This window comes from Cyprinus carpio, chromosome A15, assembly GCF_018340385.1.
Source record: "Cyprinus carpio isolate SPL01 chromosome A15, ASM1834038v1, whole genome shotgun sequence".
NCBI classification, from domain to species: domain Eukaryota; kingdom Metazoa; phylum Chordata; class Actinopteri; order Cypriniformes; family Cyprinidae; genus Cyprinus; species Cyprinus carpio.
Window position 1 is genome coordinate 4,217,750 of NC_056586.1, and position 20,152 is coordinate 4,237,901.

The following is a 20,152-nucleotide window of genomic DNA, read 5'->3' on the forward strand; positions in this document are numbered from 1 at the left end:
TGCTCTCCTGGGTTCAACAGAACCATATAAGTGAGTTTGCCATGAGAAATGTCATTTTTTTTTTTTTTTTTTTTTGCAGAACATAGCTTACAGACTTGACAGAGAACACACAAGTGAGCATGAAGAAGCAATGCTGATTTATCCTACCTGTTGTGGTCCCTCTCCATTGACGATGTTGGGCGGGGGAGGCGGGGAGGTGAGCATTGGGATGTCTTGGCTGAGCAACTGGCCGGACTCCAGTGGGGAGATGTGGTCAGCCATGACTCCCTCATCCACACTACAGGGGAGGCACTGCTTGCTCCTGAAACCACAAAGAATTCCATCAATAATTAAATTCCACCATTAACAACTACTCGTTCAGAATTGCCACAATGGCTGCATGCAAGCATGTATATTTCAAACTGTGAAATATTTAACTCCTCACAATTTAAGTAGAAGATTTAACTAGATATTGACAATGTATCATTACTTCAGTGTCACATTATTCTTCCGAAAAACATTTTAATATAGTGCTGTCAAACGATTAATCGCATCCAAAATAAAAGTTTTTGTTTAAATAATATATTTATGTGTACTGTTTATTTATTATGTATATACACACACATTCAGTATATATTTTAAAATATTTACATGTATATACATATTATATATTATTATATTTATATATATATTTATTTTGGATGTGATTAATCGTTTGACAGCACTATTTTAATATGCTGATTATTATGTTAAAAACAGCTGTTCTGCATAATATTTTTGTGGAAACCATGCTACATGTTTTTATGGATTTTTTAAGGAATAGAAAGTTCAAAAGAATAGCATTTATTTGAAATACACCTTTTTTTTGTAACAAAAACTTCTCACTTTTTAACAATTTTAATTTTGAACAATCCTAAAGTGTTGGTAAAGTAATCATGAAGTATTAACTCTTCAAAATGAATATCTTGCGGGCCTCAAACTTTTGAACAGCAGTGTTTGTTCCCTATAAATAACTCTGCAAAAAAGTGAAATAAAAGTGCTATATAAAGTTTATTGTGAAGAAGCATTTAAATTATGTTTCCAAACCTGAACATCTCATTAGCATCATCTCATTCCTTTGCTCATGAGGTAATTGTTAACCTTACACTCACAGTGGTATGGACATCCTTTAAGCTTGACTTTTAATTTCACTGTTGAGTTTACACATCCATAAATTTACAGGGGAAGAACAATAAAAACACAAAGTATTTCCATTGACTATTTTGTGCCCTCCTACTGTATTGTCTTCTCAGGGTAAGTAGCGGTTTCGAGCATAGAGTGGGACATCAAACACAAAAGTCAGCAATCTCCACTTCTTTCTTATTTTAGAATTGTTTGTAAGAGAAAGTATAAACTATTTTAAGCTCCATTCATTGTACTCTGGGACTGTTTGACCTGTCTGGGTGCCACGCAACAGAGGAATGAAAATGCACCATTTGTTCCCTGCCACGTCCACAGGCAGGCACCCTGAAACAAATTCAACTGAACTAATCAACTCATTGGATCGAGTACGGCCCAGGGTGAGCACGCTCTCTCTCCTGTGTATCAGACACATAGTGAGTCACAAGCAGAAGGTAATAAGGAGGAAATGACATGTGTCCTTGAAGCTCATTAGTATCTAGCACATGCGTTCTCGCCGGCCGCAGCGATCAGCCTAATCCATTTGCTAGTCCCCTACTTAAACCCCCACACAAAGGCAGGTTATGGGGGTGATGCTCAATAAGACGAATCCTGCTAAGACTTAAGAAACTGCTTTTCAGCAGACACAGGCTTTAGGAAGATGGGCAAATGCAGCACCTGCGCCTGTCGGTAAGGTTTAATTCAGTTGCACAATATGCACAACATGTTTGGCACTTTCCTTCCAAGATATTGAAGGCATCCTGCAACATTTTTAACCTCATACAATAAAGAAGTTTTTTTTTTTTCATCAGTCAGACTTCCAGTTCTTGCCTGGCAGATCTTGAAAGAGATAGAAAATCCTATAGACTTTATGAAGTGAAGGTGGAACCAGAGCCATATCTAGGGTCAAGAATCATAGAAACTTGATTTGATGTGCTCTTTGAATTGGACCAATAAACCACCACCCAAGATACCATAGTAACTACAATGTGAAATATTATTGCATTTTAAAATAACGATTTTAATATACTTTAAAATATAATTTATTTCTTTGATGCAAACTGAATTTTCAGCAGCCATTCAGCGAGATTCAGCCATTCAGAAGACATGTGACAGTCTTCAGTGTCACGTGATCCTTCAGAAATCATTCTAATATTTATTATCAATGTTTTTTGATGTTGCTGTTTTTTTTTTTTTTTTAACCTGTGATACTTTTTTCATTCAAAAGTTTGGGGTCAGATTTTTTTCTCTCTCTATTTTGAATGTGAACGTGATGTGTTAAATTGATAAATTATTTTGTTAGAAAAGATTTCTATTTTTAATAAATGCGGTTCTTTTTAACTTTTTTTTCATCAATGAATCCTGGAAAAAAATATCACGGGTTCAAAAAAAAAAAAATAAGCAGCAAAAACTTCACAGCAATAAATTATATTTTAATGTATATTAAAATAGAACACTTATTTTAAATTTTACATTTTTTTCTGTATTTTTGATCCAATAAATGCAACCTTAATAAGCATGAGAGACTTCTTTAAAAAGTAATAAAAATCTTACTGATCCCAAACTTTTGAATGGCAGTGTGTGTGATGGAGATTCTGTGATCAGAATTCAGTTATATGCCCCTAAAATTCAAGATATACTGTATGAGCAAAAAATGCCCCGTATGGGTTTTTCGTCTTTTATTCATTTCTTATGACATAGTTCAGCAATATCACACGAGTAACAATTTTTATCACGAATATCTACATCATTGTAAACATGATTTATACAACAGTTCAATAAACATTTTTTTAATTTCATTTTCATTTTGATTTTTAATTTTTTTAGAGTGTCATTTCATTTATTTAAAAAAAAAAACATGTTTTAATATTCAGTTTTTTTAAACCCATTTATATCATAGCATTTATGCAATTCTAATTGCATTCATGCCACCTCTGAGCAGTCTGTGTGCATACTGTATACCTAAATGCCACTTCAAATGCAGCTTCTGAAAACAATGTTACTGCCACATAGCCTTAAACCTTTATGTAATAATGCTGAATCTTAATATTTATTTCTAAAGCTATATTTGTTGTATATTCAAAGCTTTTCTCATTTAACACTATTATTTTTAATTATTTTTGGGGGGTAATTTCTTAGCCCAAATTGAAACATCATATAATTAATTAAATAAAAAATTGCAATCACTTAACAGTCCTTATTTATAAATTTTACTTTTAGTTATTCCTTTGGTATTGAACTTAGCATCAACAATCTGGTACTGTATTACACTAGTGAAATTCTGTGACTGCTACAACCTTATAACATATTTGAAGGGCCACTGATTTAACAGTCAGGTAATTCCAGTGTACAAGTGTTGAGTAACAAAGAAAACTAGAAACAACATAAGATGTTTCTTTTCAGTTGTTACCCTGCTATTTTGAAACCACAAGACCATAATACAAGGGAGGCCACAGCAGGGGGCAAAACGAAAAGAAAAAAAAAAAGAAAAAAATATTCCAGCAAGACCGTAGAAGTCCGCACTCACTCTCTCTAAGCACTACAGTTGAGTGCTTTCTGTGGTCTAATTTCTCCTCTCAGCAAGAGAGTGGATGACGCTAACAGTGGAGCATGGCCTAAGGGTGCAAATCTGTTCTTGGAAGGGCAAAAGGTCAGACACTGGAGGTGACGGCTTCCTATTAAAGAGGTGTAATGAGAAAATTGGGAAGGGAGGGAGTGGGGGGTTGTTGTTAAATGACGGCTTCTTACATTCACTGGACTTGCAATTGCTTTAAGTGATTACGTGGCAAACTTCTCCAACACATCTAAGTGCACAAGGAGAGCTCTTACTGTAACTTGGTAGTACCTAAAAATGATGAATAATGGCGTAACATCAGCAGGAAGTGTGGGGGAGGAGGGGATGACTTTAGAGATTAGACTACAGGACTTTTTTGATTTAGGTCACCATTACATACAAAAACAATTTCTGTGCATAGCACTGTTTGACATCAATGCCAACAGAGGAAACAGATGGAAATTTCTAGTGGAAATTAACAATGACATACCAGATTTTTACACTTTTTGAAGAAAATATAAGCGTTGCTTATCTGCAAAACTTTCCACCTAAATGCTAGGGCATTGTAGGTAGTTGCCTGAATGTTGCTATGTGCACTTCAAAAATCACTGATCATTGATGCTTATTGATGAAAAACATAAATCTGCATTAAAGCAACTGTATGAAAGTTTTTTTTTCTTTTGAAGTATAAAAAAAATCAAAACAAAACTTAAAATGTCAAGTTTATAAATCATCTTGATAGAACGCTGACTTCAAAATAAAGTGTACAGCTTCTGTTGCTTTCCCACGCTTCCCACATTTAGCGAGTGGGTATGAAATTCCATTAAAAAAGCAGACTGCTTCACAGTAGGAACAAACACATGTAAAAAGCTTCCACCATGATTATGACAATGATATATTTTGACAGGGAATAACAATGATTTAACTGTCTGTTTGGTCTCCAAAGTCACAAAAAAAAACAAGAAAAAAAAAGAGAAAAAGTTGCTTTAAAATGCAGTTAAAATTCCTATTTCAATTGCTTGAAACATGCATGCATGACAAATATGAATCACATTAAGCTTATTAGTTAGTTAAATAGATATCCAAATCTATGAATATTTAATGCACTTAAAATACATAAATCTTAAATTTAAGCCTAAATATTTTTTGAGTGAAAACTGTAAGTCTGATGGCTTATAAAAGTAAAAGCAATTACTAATATTAAGTCTAATAAGTAAAAATGTGATGACAACGTGAGGCTCAGTAGGGAAAATCCAATTTAGTGTGTGAGAGAGCAAGGAACTTCCAAAGTTTCTGTGGCCTATTCCCTCACAGTTTAATAGTAAGAACTTTATTCATTTCTTCACTGATAAAATAGATAACATCAGAAATACAATAACAAATGTAGATTCTACAGTGTCTAATACTTGAGCTTCATTCATCGCACCCAAAGAAAAACTGCAGTACATTACAACTATAGGACAGGAAGATAATCATGACATACTCATAGATCGATTTCAAAACAATACGGGTATTCACGGGTAGGCTTTAAGATGGTTTGGAATCCTACCGGTCAGATCGCTACCCTTTTGTTCATTTAAACAGGGAGTCATCTCAGTTATCACCATTAAAGTATGGAGTGCCACAAGGATCTGTCCTAGGTCCTCTGCTATTTTCAATATACATGTTGCCCCTTGGTAATATTATTAGAAAATACGGGATTAGTTTCCACTGTTATACTGATGATACTCAACTATATATCTCAAGACCAGATGAAACTTTTAAATTATCTAAGCTAACAGAGTGTGTTAAAAATATAAAAGATTGGATGACCAATAATTTTCTCCTATTAAAGGGGTTTTCCTTTCTCTTTGGACTGTTACAAGCTGTTCATGAAAAGATAAGATCCCTAAAGTTGCAAAGACTAAAAGAGAAAGAAAGAGTGCGTAACTTTGTTTCTCGCTGTAGTATTGTTGCGGCCACTGCCACCATGTCATGGAGACGCTCTGCGTTTTGTTGTGAAAGCAAAACTTTCAACATACAAAACAGCCTGTAAGTTTTTATATTTCAAGAATTTGCCACTGATGATTCAAATGCAAGCTTTGCGCTTGTTGTTTGTCGTTTCTCCAATCACAAATGCAGATTTTATGTAAGTTATGTAAGATTCTCTATGGGGTTCAGGTCTGTTGAGTTTGCTGGCCAGTCAAGCACACCGACACCATGGTTATTTAACCAACTTTTGGTGCTTTTGGCAGTGTGGGCAGGTGCCAAATCCTGCTAGAAAATTAAATCAGCATCTTCAAAAAGCTGGTCAGGAGAAGGAAGCATGAAGTGCTCCAAAATATCTTGGTAAACGGGTGCAAGGACTTTGGTTTTCAAAAAATACAGTGGACCAACACCAGCAGATGACTGCATCCCAAATCATCACAGACTGTGGAAACTTAACACCGGACTTCAAGCAACTTGGGCTATGAGCTTCTCCACCCTTCCTCCAGACTCTAGGACCTTGGTTTCCAAATGAAATACAAAACTTGCTCTCATCTGAAAAGAGGACTTTGGACCACTGGGCAACCGTCCAGTTCTTCTTCTCCTTAGCCCAGACTCTGACATTGTCTGTGGTTCAGGAGTGGCTTCACAAGAGGAATACGACAACTGTAGCCAAATTCCTTGACGCGTCTGTGTGTAGTGGCTCTTGATGCCTTGACCCCAGCCTCAGTCCATTCCTTGTGAAGTTCACTCAAATTCTTGAATCAATTTTGCTTGGCAATCCTCATAAGGCTGCGGTTCTCTCAGTTGGTTGTGCAACTTTCTCTTCCACACTTTTTCCTTCCACTCAACTTTCTGTTAACATGCTTGGATACAGCACTCTGTGAACAGCCAGCTTCTTTGGCAATGAATGTTTGTGGCTTACACTCTTAAAAATAAAGGTGCTTCACGATGCCATAGAAGAACCTTTTTGTCTAAATGGTTCCATAAAGAATCTTTAACATATGAAGAACCTTTCTGTTTCACAAATAAGGTTCTTCAGATTATAAAAAGGTAAGAAATATATGGTTCTTTAAAGAACCTTTAACTGAATGGTTCTTTGTGGAACCAAAAATGGTTCTTATGGCATCGCTTGAAGAACCTTTTGAAGCACCTTTATGTTTAAGCGTGTACCCTCCTTGTGAAGGGTGTCAATGATTGTCTTCTGGACAACTGTTAGAGCAGCAGTCTTCCCCATGATTGTGTAGCCTAGTGAACCAAACTGAAAGACCATTTTGAAGGCTCAGGAAACCTTTGCAGGTGTTTTGAGTTGATAAGCTGATTGGCATGTCACCATATTCTAATTTGTTGAGATTGTTGTAAATTGGTGGGTTTTATTAAATGTGAGCCAAAATCATTACAATTAAAAGAACCAAAGACTTAATCTACTTTAGTCTGTGTGCACTGAATTTATTTAATACACGAGTTTCACGATTTGAGTTGAATTACTGATTTTGCTTCAAACAAGAGTTGACGTTTCATAGTGTGGAATAAAAAAAAAACCTGCCAAGAATGCCATCATTAGAAATCTTATTAGATGCAGCCAAAAATAAAAATAAATAGTGATAGCGAGAAAGATTACAATCTTCAGAGGCTGAATGTTATGCCATGCAATACATTACCACCATCTGACTTCAGACTTTATTTAAACTTACAGTACTTGCATTGTTTGTTTACCAAGTTTTCGGTGAAACCTTGAAACCGTTTTTTTATATAGAACTGTTTTTACTCAGGAAGTTACAATAACTGACAAAATGCCAAAATGTCTAGTACAAGGGTACCAAAAAAAAAAAAAAAAAAAATTTAAATACATTATCATTTCATTGTTTCTTATTACTGAATGAGTATTTGTCTTGAATAATTAATTGAACCAAAGCCAATCTAACTAGAAACACTTGAAATACCTGCCATTTAATTAATCATCATATTTCTCTATAGATAAACTACTACATTTTGAAAATACAAACATTTTCTTGAATCTCAAAATTTATATCAGGATGGTTATAAGAGCTATTTACACAAAAATCCATTCTGCTCGTGTTTCATGAATGAGGCCTTTAGAGCGTAATGTATGCATTACCCTGAGACCTCCGGGCGCTACTAAGGTATACAGACTTGCAAGCAAATTGCAGTTAAAGTTGCATGGTGTTAATATCACTCAGAAAAGAGAGTGAAACACATTTGAGATGTGCTTTATAATGACAACTTACACAACTAGTTGCTCAGTTCAACAATGTACATGCTGCATTTTCACTGTATTAATAATCTGTGAGTGAATCTGGTTGTAGAATGAGACTGTTACTCTGTGCCTACTGAACAGGGCTTGTGTTGCATTGTCATAATAATTGTATTTACGACTTGAGTGCACATGAACCATAAAGTCATAATTACCGTTGGGAAATGACTTGGGGGTGTTGAGGGCGTGTAGATTACAGAATTATGGTGGAAGAAAATTGGTATTGATTATAATAAGTTATAATTGCGAATGCTGACTGAATGATTTTTTCGCAAACTGTTGATGAAGAAGAGCTTGCAAGAAAGAACTAGTCATTTAGCTGGTTTTTATGAGGAGACAGACTACATATCCCACAATTCTCTACACAGGAATAATGAATAACACAGTTAAAGTATCAATTACACACCTAATTTGAACCATTTGCACTTTAGTTTGTTACATAATTGCTAAAATGTTTCCTGTTTTAGTCAGGAAGTGAAAAAAAAGAGACAGAAAATAGAATATTGCTTGCCATGTCCATTTTAATGGGCCAAAATCACTTAATGTCATAGTTTTTAAGATTTTTGAACCTGTAAGCAAGAATAAAAGATCTTAAACACAGAGAAGTACTCAGAAAGTGTAATATATTTATATGCAGATTTGTACATACTGTGGCTACTGAAAATCAAGATTATGACTAAACATGAAACAGAAAAAAAAATCAGAGGCTAAGAGAGAAAGCATCAAGCATGACAACATCTGCCTGTCAGTTAAAAGAAAAACATTCTGGGGAGTGATCAGAAAGTCCCTTATGCAGATGCCAAAATGAAATGTAAATTATCCTACCAGAAATAGGGAAAAAAAAAAAAAAAAAAAAAAAAAACCACACACGAACAGTGGGATGACAGAATATCCCAATCAGGAAGACAAAAGAGGTGACGACAATTTATAGTAATAAAAGCATAATAAATCTTTTTAGCATGTTTGGGGTTTTGCTTTTTACAATAAAAATAGAATGTACATTGTGTACAATTCAGTTAATTAATTATTTGTAAAGATGATTTTCATCCTTTTAAAAAAAAAAAAAAATCAATGTGTAAAAATGCAACAAGTTAATTTATTTTATTTTAACTACCACTAAAAAAAAAAAAAACCTGAGAAGCTGTACTATGAAATCAATCAAACAATGCAGTTCTCAAAACACAGGTGCAAAAAAAAAAAAAAAAGTTCCCACAAATTTCTAATAAAATCAGACAATATGTCAACCTATCAGATGTTCTTGCACACTAACTTTCTGACTGTGAGTCAACATTTCAGTTTCAGCAGTTAGAACATGAGTTTTCAGATTGTCCATTTTCAGGGTGGTTTCAGTCGCAGTTTGGCCTGCACAGCTGTTGAGCTGCAGCTGACAACCTTTTGGTTTCACCTCAAACTGTAATTTTCTGACTAAACTAGACATAAATGGTTTAGAGGCATTGTGAGTCTCCTTGGGTATTTGAAACATTCAACGGTTTCATAAAGCTTGTGTAACCACCACAGTTACAACATTCTGCATCATTAAAGGACCAGAAAAGAAAGAAAAACACTGCACTAACTAAAATGGACAGTGGTGGTGTAACTAAAACTGTCAACATAGTCTAATATTTCCTCACAATCCTATTTTATGCACACAGTCTCAACGATAAAAGAATAACAAGTTTGCTCCACACTGTGATGGATCACAAATTAATCAAAAAGCACTGATGCATGACATACGCTGTGAATGACAGCTGGAAAAGGAAGCTTGACGGGAATAAAGCGGATGGGAATAAAATGAATAACACATGATTTTAAAGTTGCAAGTAAATGAGATTCTGTTACAAAGCCAAACATGTTAATAATGAATTAAAAGAGACACATTTGGCACTGATAGTTCATGAAATAACCATGCTGTTGTACATGAAGAGGCTGTAATATTTCAGAGGAAAGTGCAGACTCATTCAAAGGAAAGCAGATATGGGGTGTCTGAGACTCAAAACAAGATGAGTAAATGTAGCACAGCATGAAGGTCTAAAACAAGCAATGATGTTTGCATAGGTATTAGTCATGGTTCTATTAATAAATAACCAAGTGGCCTGCAGCGCAGCAAAACAGCCTCAGTTTTAGACAGTTATTTTGTGAAAAAAAAAAATATATACATTCTAACCATTATCGTCATTAACTAAAAGCTAGTGCCAAAGTGAACGTTTTTAAATTATATATTTTTTCTTTTTTTTTTTTAGTTCATTTTGCCGTCACATAAAACATCAGAATCTATATTTATTAAAAGGGTCATGAGAAATCAAATTTTACTTAATCTTTCGACATTTAAGAGGTCTTTGTACCATTAATAGTTACTCACCCCAAGGCCATGCGAGTCAAGATGTAGATGACATTGTCTCTTTATCGGAAATTATAATTACATTACTTGCATACCAATAGATCCTCTGCAGTGAATGGGTGCTGTCAGAATGTGCTGTCAGTAATTCACAAGTAATCCACTTGACTACAGTCCATCAATTAATGTCTTGTGAAGTTAAAAAGCTTTGTGTTGGTAAGAAACAAATCCATCATATAGGTTTTTTAAACTTCAAACTGTTGCTTCTGGCTTAAATACAAGTCCGCAATATTGTTGATGCAAAAAAGTTTGGTTGCCACATTTTAGTTGTAATGTTGGATTTGAGACAAAGCCCCTGTCCAGAGGTCTTCCTCAAAGTCTACACTTTCGTGATGTAATGCCGCTTTGACAGTCAGGTATAAGTCTACTGTGGGGCTCGGCAGAGGTGCAAGCACCCTTCTGAAAGTTAAAATGATGAATGGAACACCCTACAGTCTTGTGGACCATTGTAAGTTTGCAAGAGTGCAAGTGCACATGAAGTGTGCCATTTGGGACAGGGCCAAATGATCAGAATAATCAGAATTAAAAATACTACTTCCGACTTTAGTGCATTCCAGTCAATCACAACACAAAATGGCTCAAAAGTATTTCACGTTCTGTAAATTATGGCAAAATCGTGAATTAAAGCAACGTTAATGCTCTCCTAAAATCTGTTTATTTTCATTAGTTATTCAAAACTTATAAACTATCTTATGTCAAATATAATGCTATGTAGTTCCAGACATTAACGCTAGACAGCTGTCTACTACTGTAGGTGAAACTTTCAAAATAGGTGAAAACCTAGACATAAATTGATACATAAACAATTCAGTATATTTTTGTATATTGCACGTTCATTCAATTCGAGCTGCAAAAAAAACATAAAAGTTCCACATAACTTAGCTGCACACTCTGTTTATTGGTCGCCACTATTTTGGAAATGATGTCAAATGATCTTTAGAATGTAGCTTATTTAATAAAGCTTCTATCATTTAAAACATGCTTGCTTTACTAACATTTTTTAACAAGTGTATGTGTTTTAAAAGTAGTGATAAGTTTCTTATATTTCATGCTTCTATTGTCCTCATATGTAAGTCGCATTGGATAAAACTGTCTGCTAAATTATTAAGATTAAATGTAAATGCAATGTGATGTAAATATCACAAGAGTAAAAAGCTGTGCCATTTTACAAAGATAAGATGATTTGACTTGGAATGTGTGTGCACCTGTGTATATTATATAGAGATCAAGGAAACATTCGATCTTTCAAATCGCACTTATTTTATTATTATTATTATTATTATTATTATTATTATTATTATTAATTATTTATTATTATTTATTTTTTTATTTTTAATTACAGAAGCCTTAGAACTTTTGGAATTGAACATTTTGGACATCATAGTTGCTAAGTGAACGTTTATTAACGCTGAATGTTTTTACTATCAGAGGCGCCCTCCAATGTCCAAATCGAACACTTGTGTATGTCAAGCTTGTGGATGTTCGAATTACATATTACATTTAATAGATGTTTCTAAACGCCGGAATTTAGAACGCGACTTTGAAGACCAAAGCTACTCCACGCGCCTATGATGCCCAAAAATGTAGCCTAGCTAGAAAGCTCAGTAGATTTTGAGACACAGCCAGAGTGAGTACAGTGACTGCAGCAGTATTTAATCTGCAGCTCTGTGATCAGATGGCGTTGACGTGTGCACTCCAGGCCCTACTCTATTTCTTTTCATATAAACTTTTAAACCATATATTGATTATGCCGATCAGTGCACACTAAAAGTGGCTAAAAAGTGCAGCTAACCAATCACATCAACATGCAGAGTAAATAAACGCACATTCTCTTACGTATGCAGAGCAAATTCATATTTAGTAAATCCAAATAATTTGCAAACATGTATCAACTCACCAACAGCTCGTTCCGCTTTTTATGTCTTATTTTTCTCGTTCACTCCTCTTCTTCAGGTTGATGTTTATGTGTGTGGAGGCTTTAAAAGCACTAGGCCAGTGTGTGTTTGTGTGTGTGATCTGGATCTCTGTAAGCTACGTGGCTCTTTCACACTTGAATATTACACCAGTTAACAGTCTCAACCCTCATCCACTCGTTTTTTTCTGCGTCTGAAAACGTCCGGTGGTCGAGACAGGTCGCGATCGTCCAAATCAAACAACTTTTCCCCGCGAGTGTTGTTAGTTTTCACAGCCACCTCCTCCATCCATACCGAGCACAGGCTCTTCAAGCGTCTGGATAATCGCCATCATTTTCTGCTCAAGAATGTACACACACGTCACTGCGCATGCGTATCACAGCCTCGTCAACTTCCAATCCTTTTCCCTTTCTGTCTTTAGTTATGCAATATTTGTTTTTCACACACGTTTCTCACACAGAACAGTTGCAAAATACACAAAAAAAGACCAAAAAAATGCATAATAATTAAAAAAATCGCTATCAATTTATATTAACTAGCCTACAATACCCTGTTATAGGTCCACATATTAAAACTATTTGTCATGGCACAAGAAAATGACTTGAAATCTAATTTTCACATGTCCGATTACCGGAAAATGTCTTAAGTGTGAGAGGTTTCAGTGTTCCTCGTTGGAACCGACAGATGGCGTTTAACCCCTCCCACAGGTGCAGCCACAATTATACTGTACAAACAATGAAGATTTCACATGTAACAAAACAAGAGCAAACACACAAAGGCAAAAGCAGACGTGAGCAAAATAAAACAAATGCATGATTAAAATACATGAAAGTAAAATAAATAACCTACAATTATACATGTGATTTTAAATTTATTTAAAAAAAGAATAATAATAAAGACAAAGACATTCAAACGTTCAAATCACACTTTTTTGTCATTACAGAAGTCCTCGAATTTGGAATTGACATTTAGTTTGTTTGTTTGTTTGTTTGTTTGTTTGTTTGTTTGTTTTTGTCATTACAGCGCCCTCCAATGTTCGAATCCACGTTTGTACATCACACATGCCCGAACGTTCAAATTGGTCGTTATTAGACAAGAGGACAAGCAACAATTCGTCTCCTCTGTGTCTCTTCGCATCACCGTAGAACCATTTTGGAGAATATCCGCTGGACGCGAGCAGCATATGCTCTTCTGTGTCAGCCACGCTGCACGGATGCACTGTTTTCGTTCAAATCAAAGTGTAAATACATGTAGAAAACTTATACTTATGTCGCAGCTGACACAGAATAGCATACACAGTACCCCATTTTGGGGTGAAGTATCCCTTTAAGAAGTGGCCATTCAACTGAGACTGTGTTATGGATTGCAAAAGCTAATTTTAAAACATCAATTCTCATTCTGCTGAATCTATCTGCCATCTTTGATACTGTGAATTACCAGATTCTTTTGTCCACCCTCTCATCACTGGGCATTACAGGAACTCCACTTCGCTGGTTTGAATCTTATCTAACAGGGAGGTCTAGACCACATCAATCCAGAGCACATCAACTTGTCACTGGGGTTCCTCAGGGATCAGTTCTTGGAATCCTTCCCTTCTTCATACACTGCATCACCGGGAACTATCAAACAAGCAGATGGTTTCTCCTACCTTTGCTGTGCTGATGACAACTCTATCTTTGATTTCAACAAGATGATCCAACGGTAGCTGCAAGATTCTCAAGGTTGCATGGCAGACATCTCGTCATGGAAATATCACCTGCAGCTCAACCTGGCAAAGACTGAACTTTTCGTCTTTACTGCCACTTTGACTCTACACCATGATTTCACCATCCACCTAGGTTCATCAGCAATTACCCAAGTGCAGTCAGAAATCTTGGCGTAATCTTTGATGACCAGCTGACCTTCAAAAACCACATTGCAAAAACTGCACAATTATCCAGGTTTGCATAGCACAACATCAGAAAGATCAGGCCCATAACGCAGCATGCTGCACAACTTCTTGTACAGGCCCTTGTCATTTCTAGGATGGACTACTGCAATGCTCTTCTGGCTGGACTTCCATGATGTGCAATCACACCTCTACAAATGATTCAGAATGCAGCATCACGACTGGTCTTCAACAAGCCCAAAAAGGCCCATGTCACACCTTACTTTATCTCCCTGCACTGGCTACCAGTTGTGGCTCGCATCAAGTTCATAACATTGATGTTTGTGTATAGAAGCGCCACAGGATCAGCACCCTCCTATTTCCACTCACTGTTTCAAGTCTACATCCCCTCCAGAAGCCTGAGATCTACAAGTGAGCTATGCCTCATGGTACCATCACAGAGAGGCACAAAATCACTTTCCAGAACTGTTCCTTTCTGGTGGAATGGTCTTCCCATCCCTATCCAAATTGTTGAATCCCTGACAATTTTCAAGCAACAGCTGAAAACTCATCTCTTTTGTCAACACGTGACTGCATCCTAATTTAAAAAATGAATAAAAAAAAACTTGCTTTCTCTTTCCTTAAACGCTCCCTGCCTAGCTTGTACTTATCTGAACAATGTCTGAAACTTTGTATTACAAGCACTTGCTGTATTTATTTGCCTCTTTATGATGAATCGCTTGCTGTATTCCTCAGTTGAAAGGCTACTTAATTAATAAATGTAAGTGTAAATAAATAAACCTCATAAATAGAACCATCCAAAAAAAAAAAAAAAAAAAAAAAAAATTATCTTATTGGTCCTACTGCTTCTACTGACATTATTCTTGAAATGGCAGCGGCGACTATTCCTTCTATCTACCGGCAGAAGGCGCAATGTCCCTGTATCTACATCTAACCAATGCGTATCCCCACCCCATCGCTAATCCTAACCCAGTGCCCGGTCTTAAGTGGAGAAAAAAAACACCTTTCCCCCCCCCCTAAATAAAGCTCTGTAGAAACTTAACTTACATTTTTACAACACTATGTTGGGGGGTGATGAAGTGATGATAAAAATGATGCACGCCCGGTAGGTGGCGCTGCAGCCATTTGTTTGGGAATCGAAGATAGGCGTCAAGAAGTTACAAGGTGAAAAGTATGTTATTAAATATTCTTACAGTTTAAAAGAACTGTTTTCTGTTTTTACTATATTTTAAGTTGTTCCTGTGATGTAAATTCTGAATTTTCAGCATCATTACTCCAGTATTCAGTGTCACATGATCCTTCATAAATCATTCTAATAAGCTGATTTGCTACTCAGTCATTATGAATTATTATTGGTGCTTAGTTATCAATAATGTTTTTTTTTGTTTGTTTGTTTGTTTTATGTTGCTGCTTAATATTTTTATGGAAACCATACTAAGTTTCATAAGTTCAGAATAAGAACAGAATTTATTTGAAATGGAAATCTTCTGTAACATTGTAAATGCCTTTACTGTCACTTTTGACCAATTTAATGCATTCTTGCTGAATAAAAGTTATATTTTTTTAACCTTACGTGTCCCAAACTTTTGAATGGTAGTGTCACGCTTTCCATAAAAATTCCACAAAAAAAATGCACTTTTCATCATTCATAATTATGTTTGTGTCATTCATTTCTGTTTTTACTGTATTTTTGAGCAAATAAATGCAACCTTAAAAACCTCTTTAAAAAAACTAATTATTCAGATGGCTTTTAGCAAACACCAAATATGACTCTGACTTTTCATTCTCCTAAAGAGGCTAAATGCATTGCAGAATAGATTTTTGATGTTTGGACAGTTCCTCCAATACTTTTAAATTCAATTGCCTTATATAGCCTATATATATATATATATATATATATATATATATATATATATATATATATATATATATATATATATATATATATATATGATATAAAAATAATTACTAAAAAAATTTATAGATGACAGACAGGTCATTTTTGGCAATAATGTATTTTACAATTTACAATTATATTAAATTGGAGATAGATAGATAGATAGATAGATAGATAGATAGATAGATAGATAGATAGATAGATAGATAGATAGACAGATAGACAGACCGACAGACAGATAGATAGATAGATAGATAGATAGATAGATAGATAGATAGATAGATAGTATATTAGAAATATATATATATATATAAAAAAATAAATTAATATAGTAAATTTTCCTCTACATGTCATGTGATTGGATAACTGGAGAAACCAGCGGACCAATATCATTGCACACTATCACATATGTTGTTTTAGTCACATTGAAATGCATGAGCAAAAGGTTTTGGGATGGAAACAGTGCTATACTGGAGGTTAATTGAGCTCTTCCTGCATGATACAACAGATCCACCAGATATGGGATATGGTTATTTCCAGGAATTTCCCCCTCAAGTCCCAACAGGTCCCAAACACTCTATACTAGTCTAAACCGTCTCTCTATATCATTGTTGTTTTTCTTCTCCAACATTTTCACATTCTGCTCAATTATACAACTCTGTCTTCTCGGTGTATGTTGTCGCCAAATACTAACAAAGTTTTCCCCAACAAAAAAGAAAAGCAATGGATCCAGGCACTGTTTCCAGAGGCTAGACAGTGTGTGATGACCGCGGCCTTTCTCAGACTTTCAATATAATGGCAGGACTTGTCATAACCATTGTCTTGAATATCCATCTCGGCCTCCAGAAACAGAGTTCGGACAACATGATATGGCATAAAGCATGCAAGGAAAATCAGCAGAACAATAATGACAAGAGAACAGGATTTCTTGTGATTCAACTGAGATCTTTGATTCTGCCTGGTCTTCCTTAGCTTTAGCAAATACAAGGCTGCAAAAATGTAACAGACTGAGATGACCACAAAGGGCATAACAAAGCCTAAAACCAAAACCCCTCGATTCAACATGATAATGGTCCCCACCTGGGACGGCCTCAGATCCAAGCATTTGGTCTGATTAGAATCCTCATAAGTTCCGGCTTTCAGAAGCGGGATGGACGCCACAGACACGATCAGCCAGATTACAGTGCATAATGTCCAGGCTCTCCTAGAGCTTTGCCAGCGCACGTATGTGAATGGCTTCACGATGGCCACGAAACGAACCATGCTCAGAACTGCAAGGAAGTAGATGCTGCCGTACATGTTGATGTAGAAGACGTAGGACATGATCCGGCAGGTGATGTCTCCGAAGGCCCAGTAGTCCATGAGATAGTAGGCGGCTCGAAACGGCAGCGAGCACACCATCATCAGGTCAGATAGAAGCAGATTGAGCATGAGGATGTTGACTGGAGAAAAAGAGGCTTTTCTTCTGAACGATGAGCAAATGAAGAAGAACAGAGATATGAGGTTGCCAAAAAGCCCAAGGAAAAAGATGAACAGATAAGCAATTGGGTAGACGGTGTGCTTGAAATCACTGATGGAGCAGTTTGTAAAATTCGATGAATAAGGAGTCATTGTTGGGTTGCAGATTTCTGTAAATAAATCAGAGATCACATTTAAAATTAATGAGGAATTTGAAGCATTTTCAAATTAGCTAAATGGGTGTTTGTTCAATTTCAGACACTTTTATGTCCCAAGGGTGGATTTGTATTATATTTTTAAAATATTTTCTTTTATAATTAAGGAATAGTTCACTTATACATATACAATTAGCTTAAAATGTACTCGCCCGCAGGACATCCAAGATTCCAAGGAGAAATTTAGCATTATATCACTTGCTCACCAATGGATCCTCTGCCGTGAATGGGCCAATTCAGTGCTGATGATCCATTGGTGAGCAAATGATGTAATAATACATTTCCTCAAATCTGTTCTGTTGAAGAAACAAACTCATCTATGTCTTGAGGCCTGAGGGTGAGTAAATCTTTAGAAAATATAAATTTTGGGGTGAACCATTCCTTCAAGGTCACAATAAAACTGCCTTGCAAACTTGTTAGCTTCATTTAACTTAAAAAACAATAAACATTTAACAAAATAAACATGCACAATATATATTCACCATATGTGAGCCTGGACCACAAAACCACTCTTCTAAGTCACTGGAGTATATTTGTAGCAATAGCCAAAAATACAATGTATTGGTCAAAATTATAGATTTTTCTTTTATGCCAAAAATCTTTAGGATATTAAGTACAGATCATGTTCCATGAAAATATTTTGTAAATTTCCTACCATAAATATATCAAAACATAATTTTTGATTAGTAATATGCATTGCTAAGAACTTCATTTGAACAACTTTAAAGGCGATTTTCTCAATATTTAGATTTTTCTGTACCCTCAGATTCCAGATTTTCAAATAGTTGTATCTCAGCCAAATATTGTCCTAACATAACAAACCATACATCAATGGAAAGCTTATTTATGATGCTTTCAGATTGTGTCTAAATCTCAATTACAAAAAATTTACACTTAAGAAGTTTTGTGGTCCAGGGTCACATATGTGAAGAAGAATTACATAAATTTTTCAAAAATGTTCCCCTCAGTTGTGACTATTTCAATCACAAGCAACAATTTAGTTCTTCATAAAGGTTTAAGTTGGTTATCAAGGATACAACACTCTCAGTGGAGAGCTTGATGCGATTTATGAAGAAAATATAGAAAAAATCATGGTAAGTGTCATTTGAGAAGAAAATATTTTGTGTGTGCAAAATTTCAAATCAAGCTGTAAATTTGTCAAATTATGAATAAAGTAAATATGTGTATTTAGGATATGACAGTTATAAAATTAACCTAAGAAAGACAAAGGGATGAGCCATTATATTCCAAAATGTTAGTAATTGTTATTTTCGTCACAGAGTACAACTGAATGCAATACATAATTTGCGTATCACTCCTGTCCACTTTTGGACAATACACACATGGGCTGTATTATTATTTATATTTCTGTTAAACTTTATTTGATGGTTTGAAAAGCATCCTCTATTAATTAGTTAGATGATCATTTTATAATGCAAACTGCAATTGTACCCCATTTAGAATAGACACTAAAATAAAAAGCAAAAAAATGCACAACTTATATCTGCAGTAAAAATGTACTTTCTGCCCAAGGCAAAAGCACTGGTTTGAGTGTGCATTTCCCCTTGCAGCACAACAACCTAAAGCAGTCAGCCACAACTGATCATAAACTCCATGGATCTGTACTGACATGCAAAGAAAAATGAGGAAAATGGGCAAATTTATGCAAGCATAGTACAGTTTGAATTGTTCAGAGAAGTTGGAATTTTTTTCATTTATAGCTGCTGCTGTTATTAAAAACAGTCTGTTTAATTCACAGTCTTGATAATTTAAATGCTAACTTAAAAAAAAAACACACATCTGAACATACTGTTTTATGCTGTTTTTTTTTATTTATTTTTTTTATAATTGGTCTGCCCTGACATGTTTGTCTGAGAAGAGATAAATCCAGATTATCTTGCATTTGTATGAACTGAAGCATCAATACAATCTGCACCATCTACAAAGAGATTTGTTTAACACCATTGTCATTATAATAAATTATAAGTACACTATTAAAATCAAGGGTTCTTTATTGGCCTTGATGGTTCCATTAAGAACCTTTAGGTTATTTATTATGGAAAAGGGGTTATTTAGATGATTAAAATGTTCTTCACACTAAGAAAAAAAAATTAAGAACTGTTAACTAAAACAAAATTAATGAAAACCAACTTTTGAACCTTTATTTTTCCGAGTCTTTAATAAAACTACCTATATAAAAAATAAACCAAATAAACAATAAACCACATAAACAATAACCCACTTAAATCAACTAAAAACATCTTTAACTAAAAACATTGAATGCACTTACATGTGAAGAGTTAGTCAAAAAAACCAAGTCCACAAAGTCCAAAGAATGTCCTGTCCCCACAAATATTAGCTAAATCCTGTGCAAAAGTAAGAGTGGTGAGATTAATCCATATAAAGACACGACTCTACACACGACTGCTGCTCTGGAGAAATTACTCAGTTTCTC

The 20,152-nt window shown here is 35.1% G+C and overlaps 2 protein-coding genes across 2 annotated transcripts in view; both read right to left on the reverse strand.

Moving 5' to 3' along the window:
* The window catches only part of LOC109051825 (fibronectin type-III domain-containing protein 3a-like), a 71,867-nt gene extending 59,239 nt beyond the window's left edge, over nucleotides 1–12,628 (reverse strand). The window contains exons 1-2 of the mRNA XM_042770804.1: nucleotides 12,224–12,628; nucleotides 148–301 (exon numbers count right to left, since the gene is read on the reverse strand). Coding sequence (XP_042626738.1) covers nucleotides 148–261 — 114 coding nt within the window. The 5' untranslated portion in view covers nucleotides 262–301; nucleotides 12,224–12,628. The remainder of the gene's footprint in view (nucleotides 1–147; nucleotides 302–12,223) is intronic.
* Nucleotides 12,629–16,358: 3,730 nt separating this feature from the next.
* Nucleotides 16,359–20,131, reverse strand: LOC109051857 (cysteinyl leukotriene receptor 2-like). Its single transcript, XM_019069341.2, is given in 3 exon segments — nucleotides 16,359–16,762; nucleotides 16,765–17,652; nucleotides 19,988–20,131. Coding segments are annotated over 2 exon segments (1,032 nt in total). The 5' UTR covers nucleotides 17,636–17,652; nucleotides 19,988–20,131; the 3' UTR covers nucleotides 16,359–16,601.
* Nucleotides 20,132–20,152: the final 21 nt, after the last annotated feature.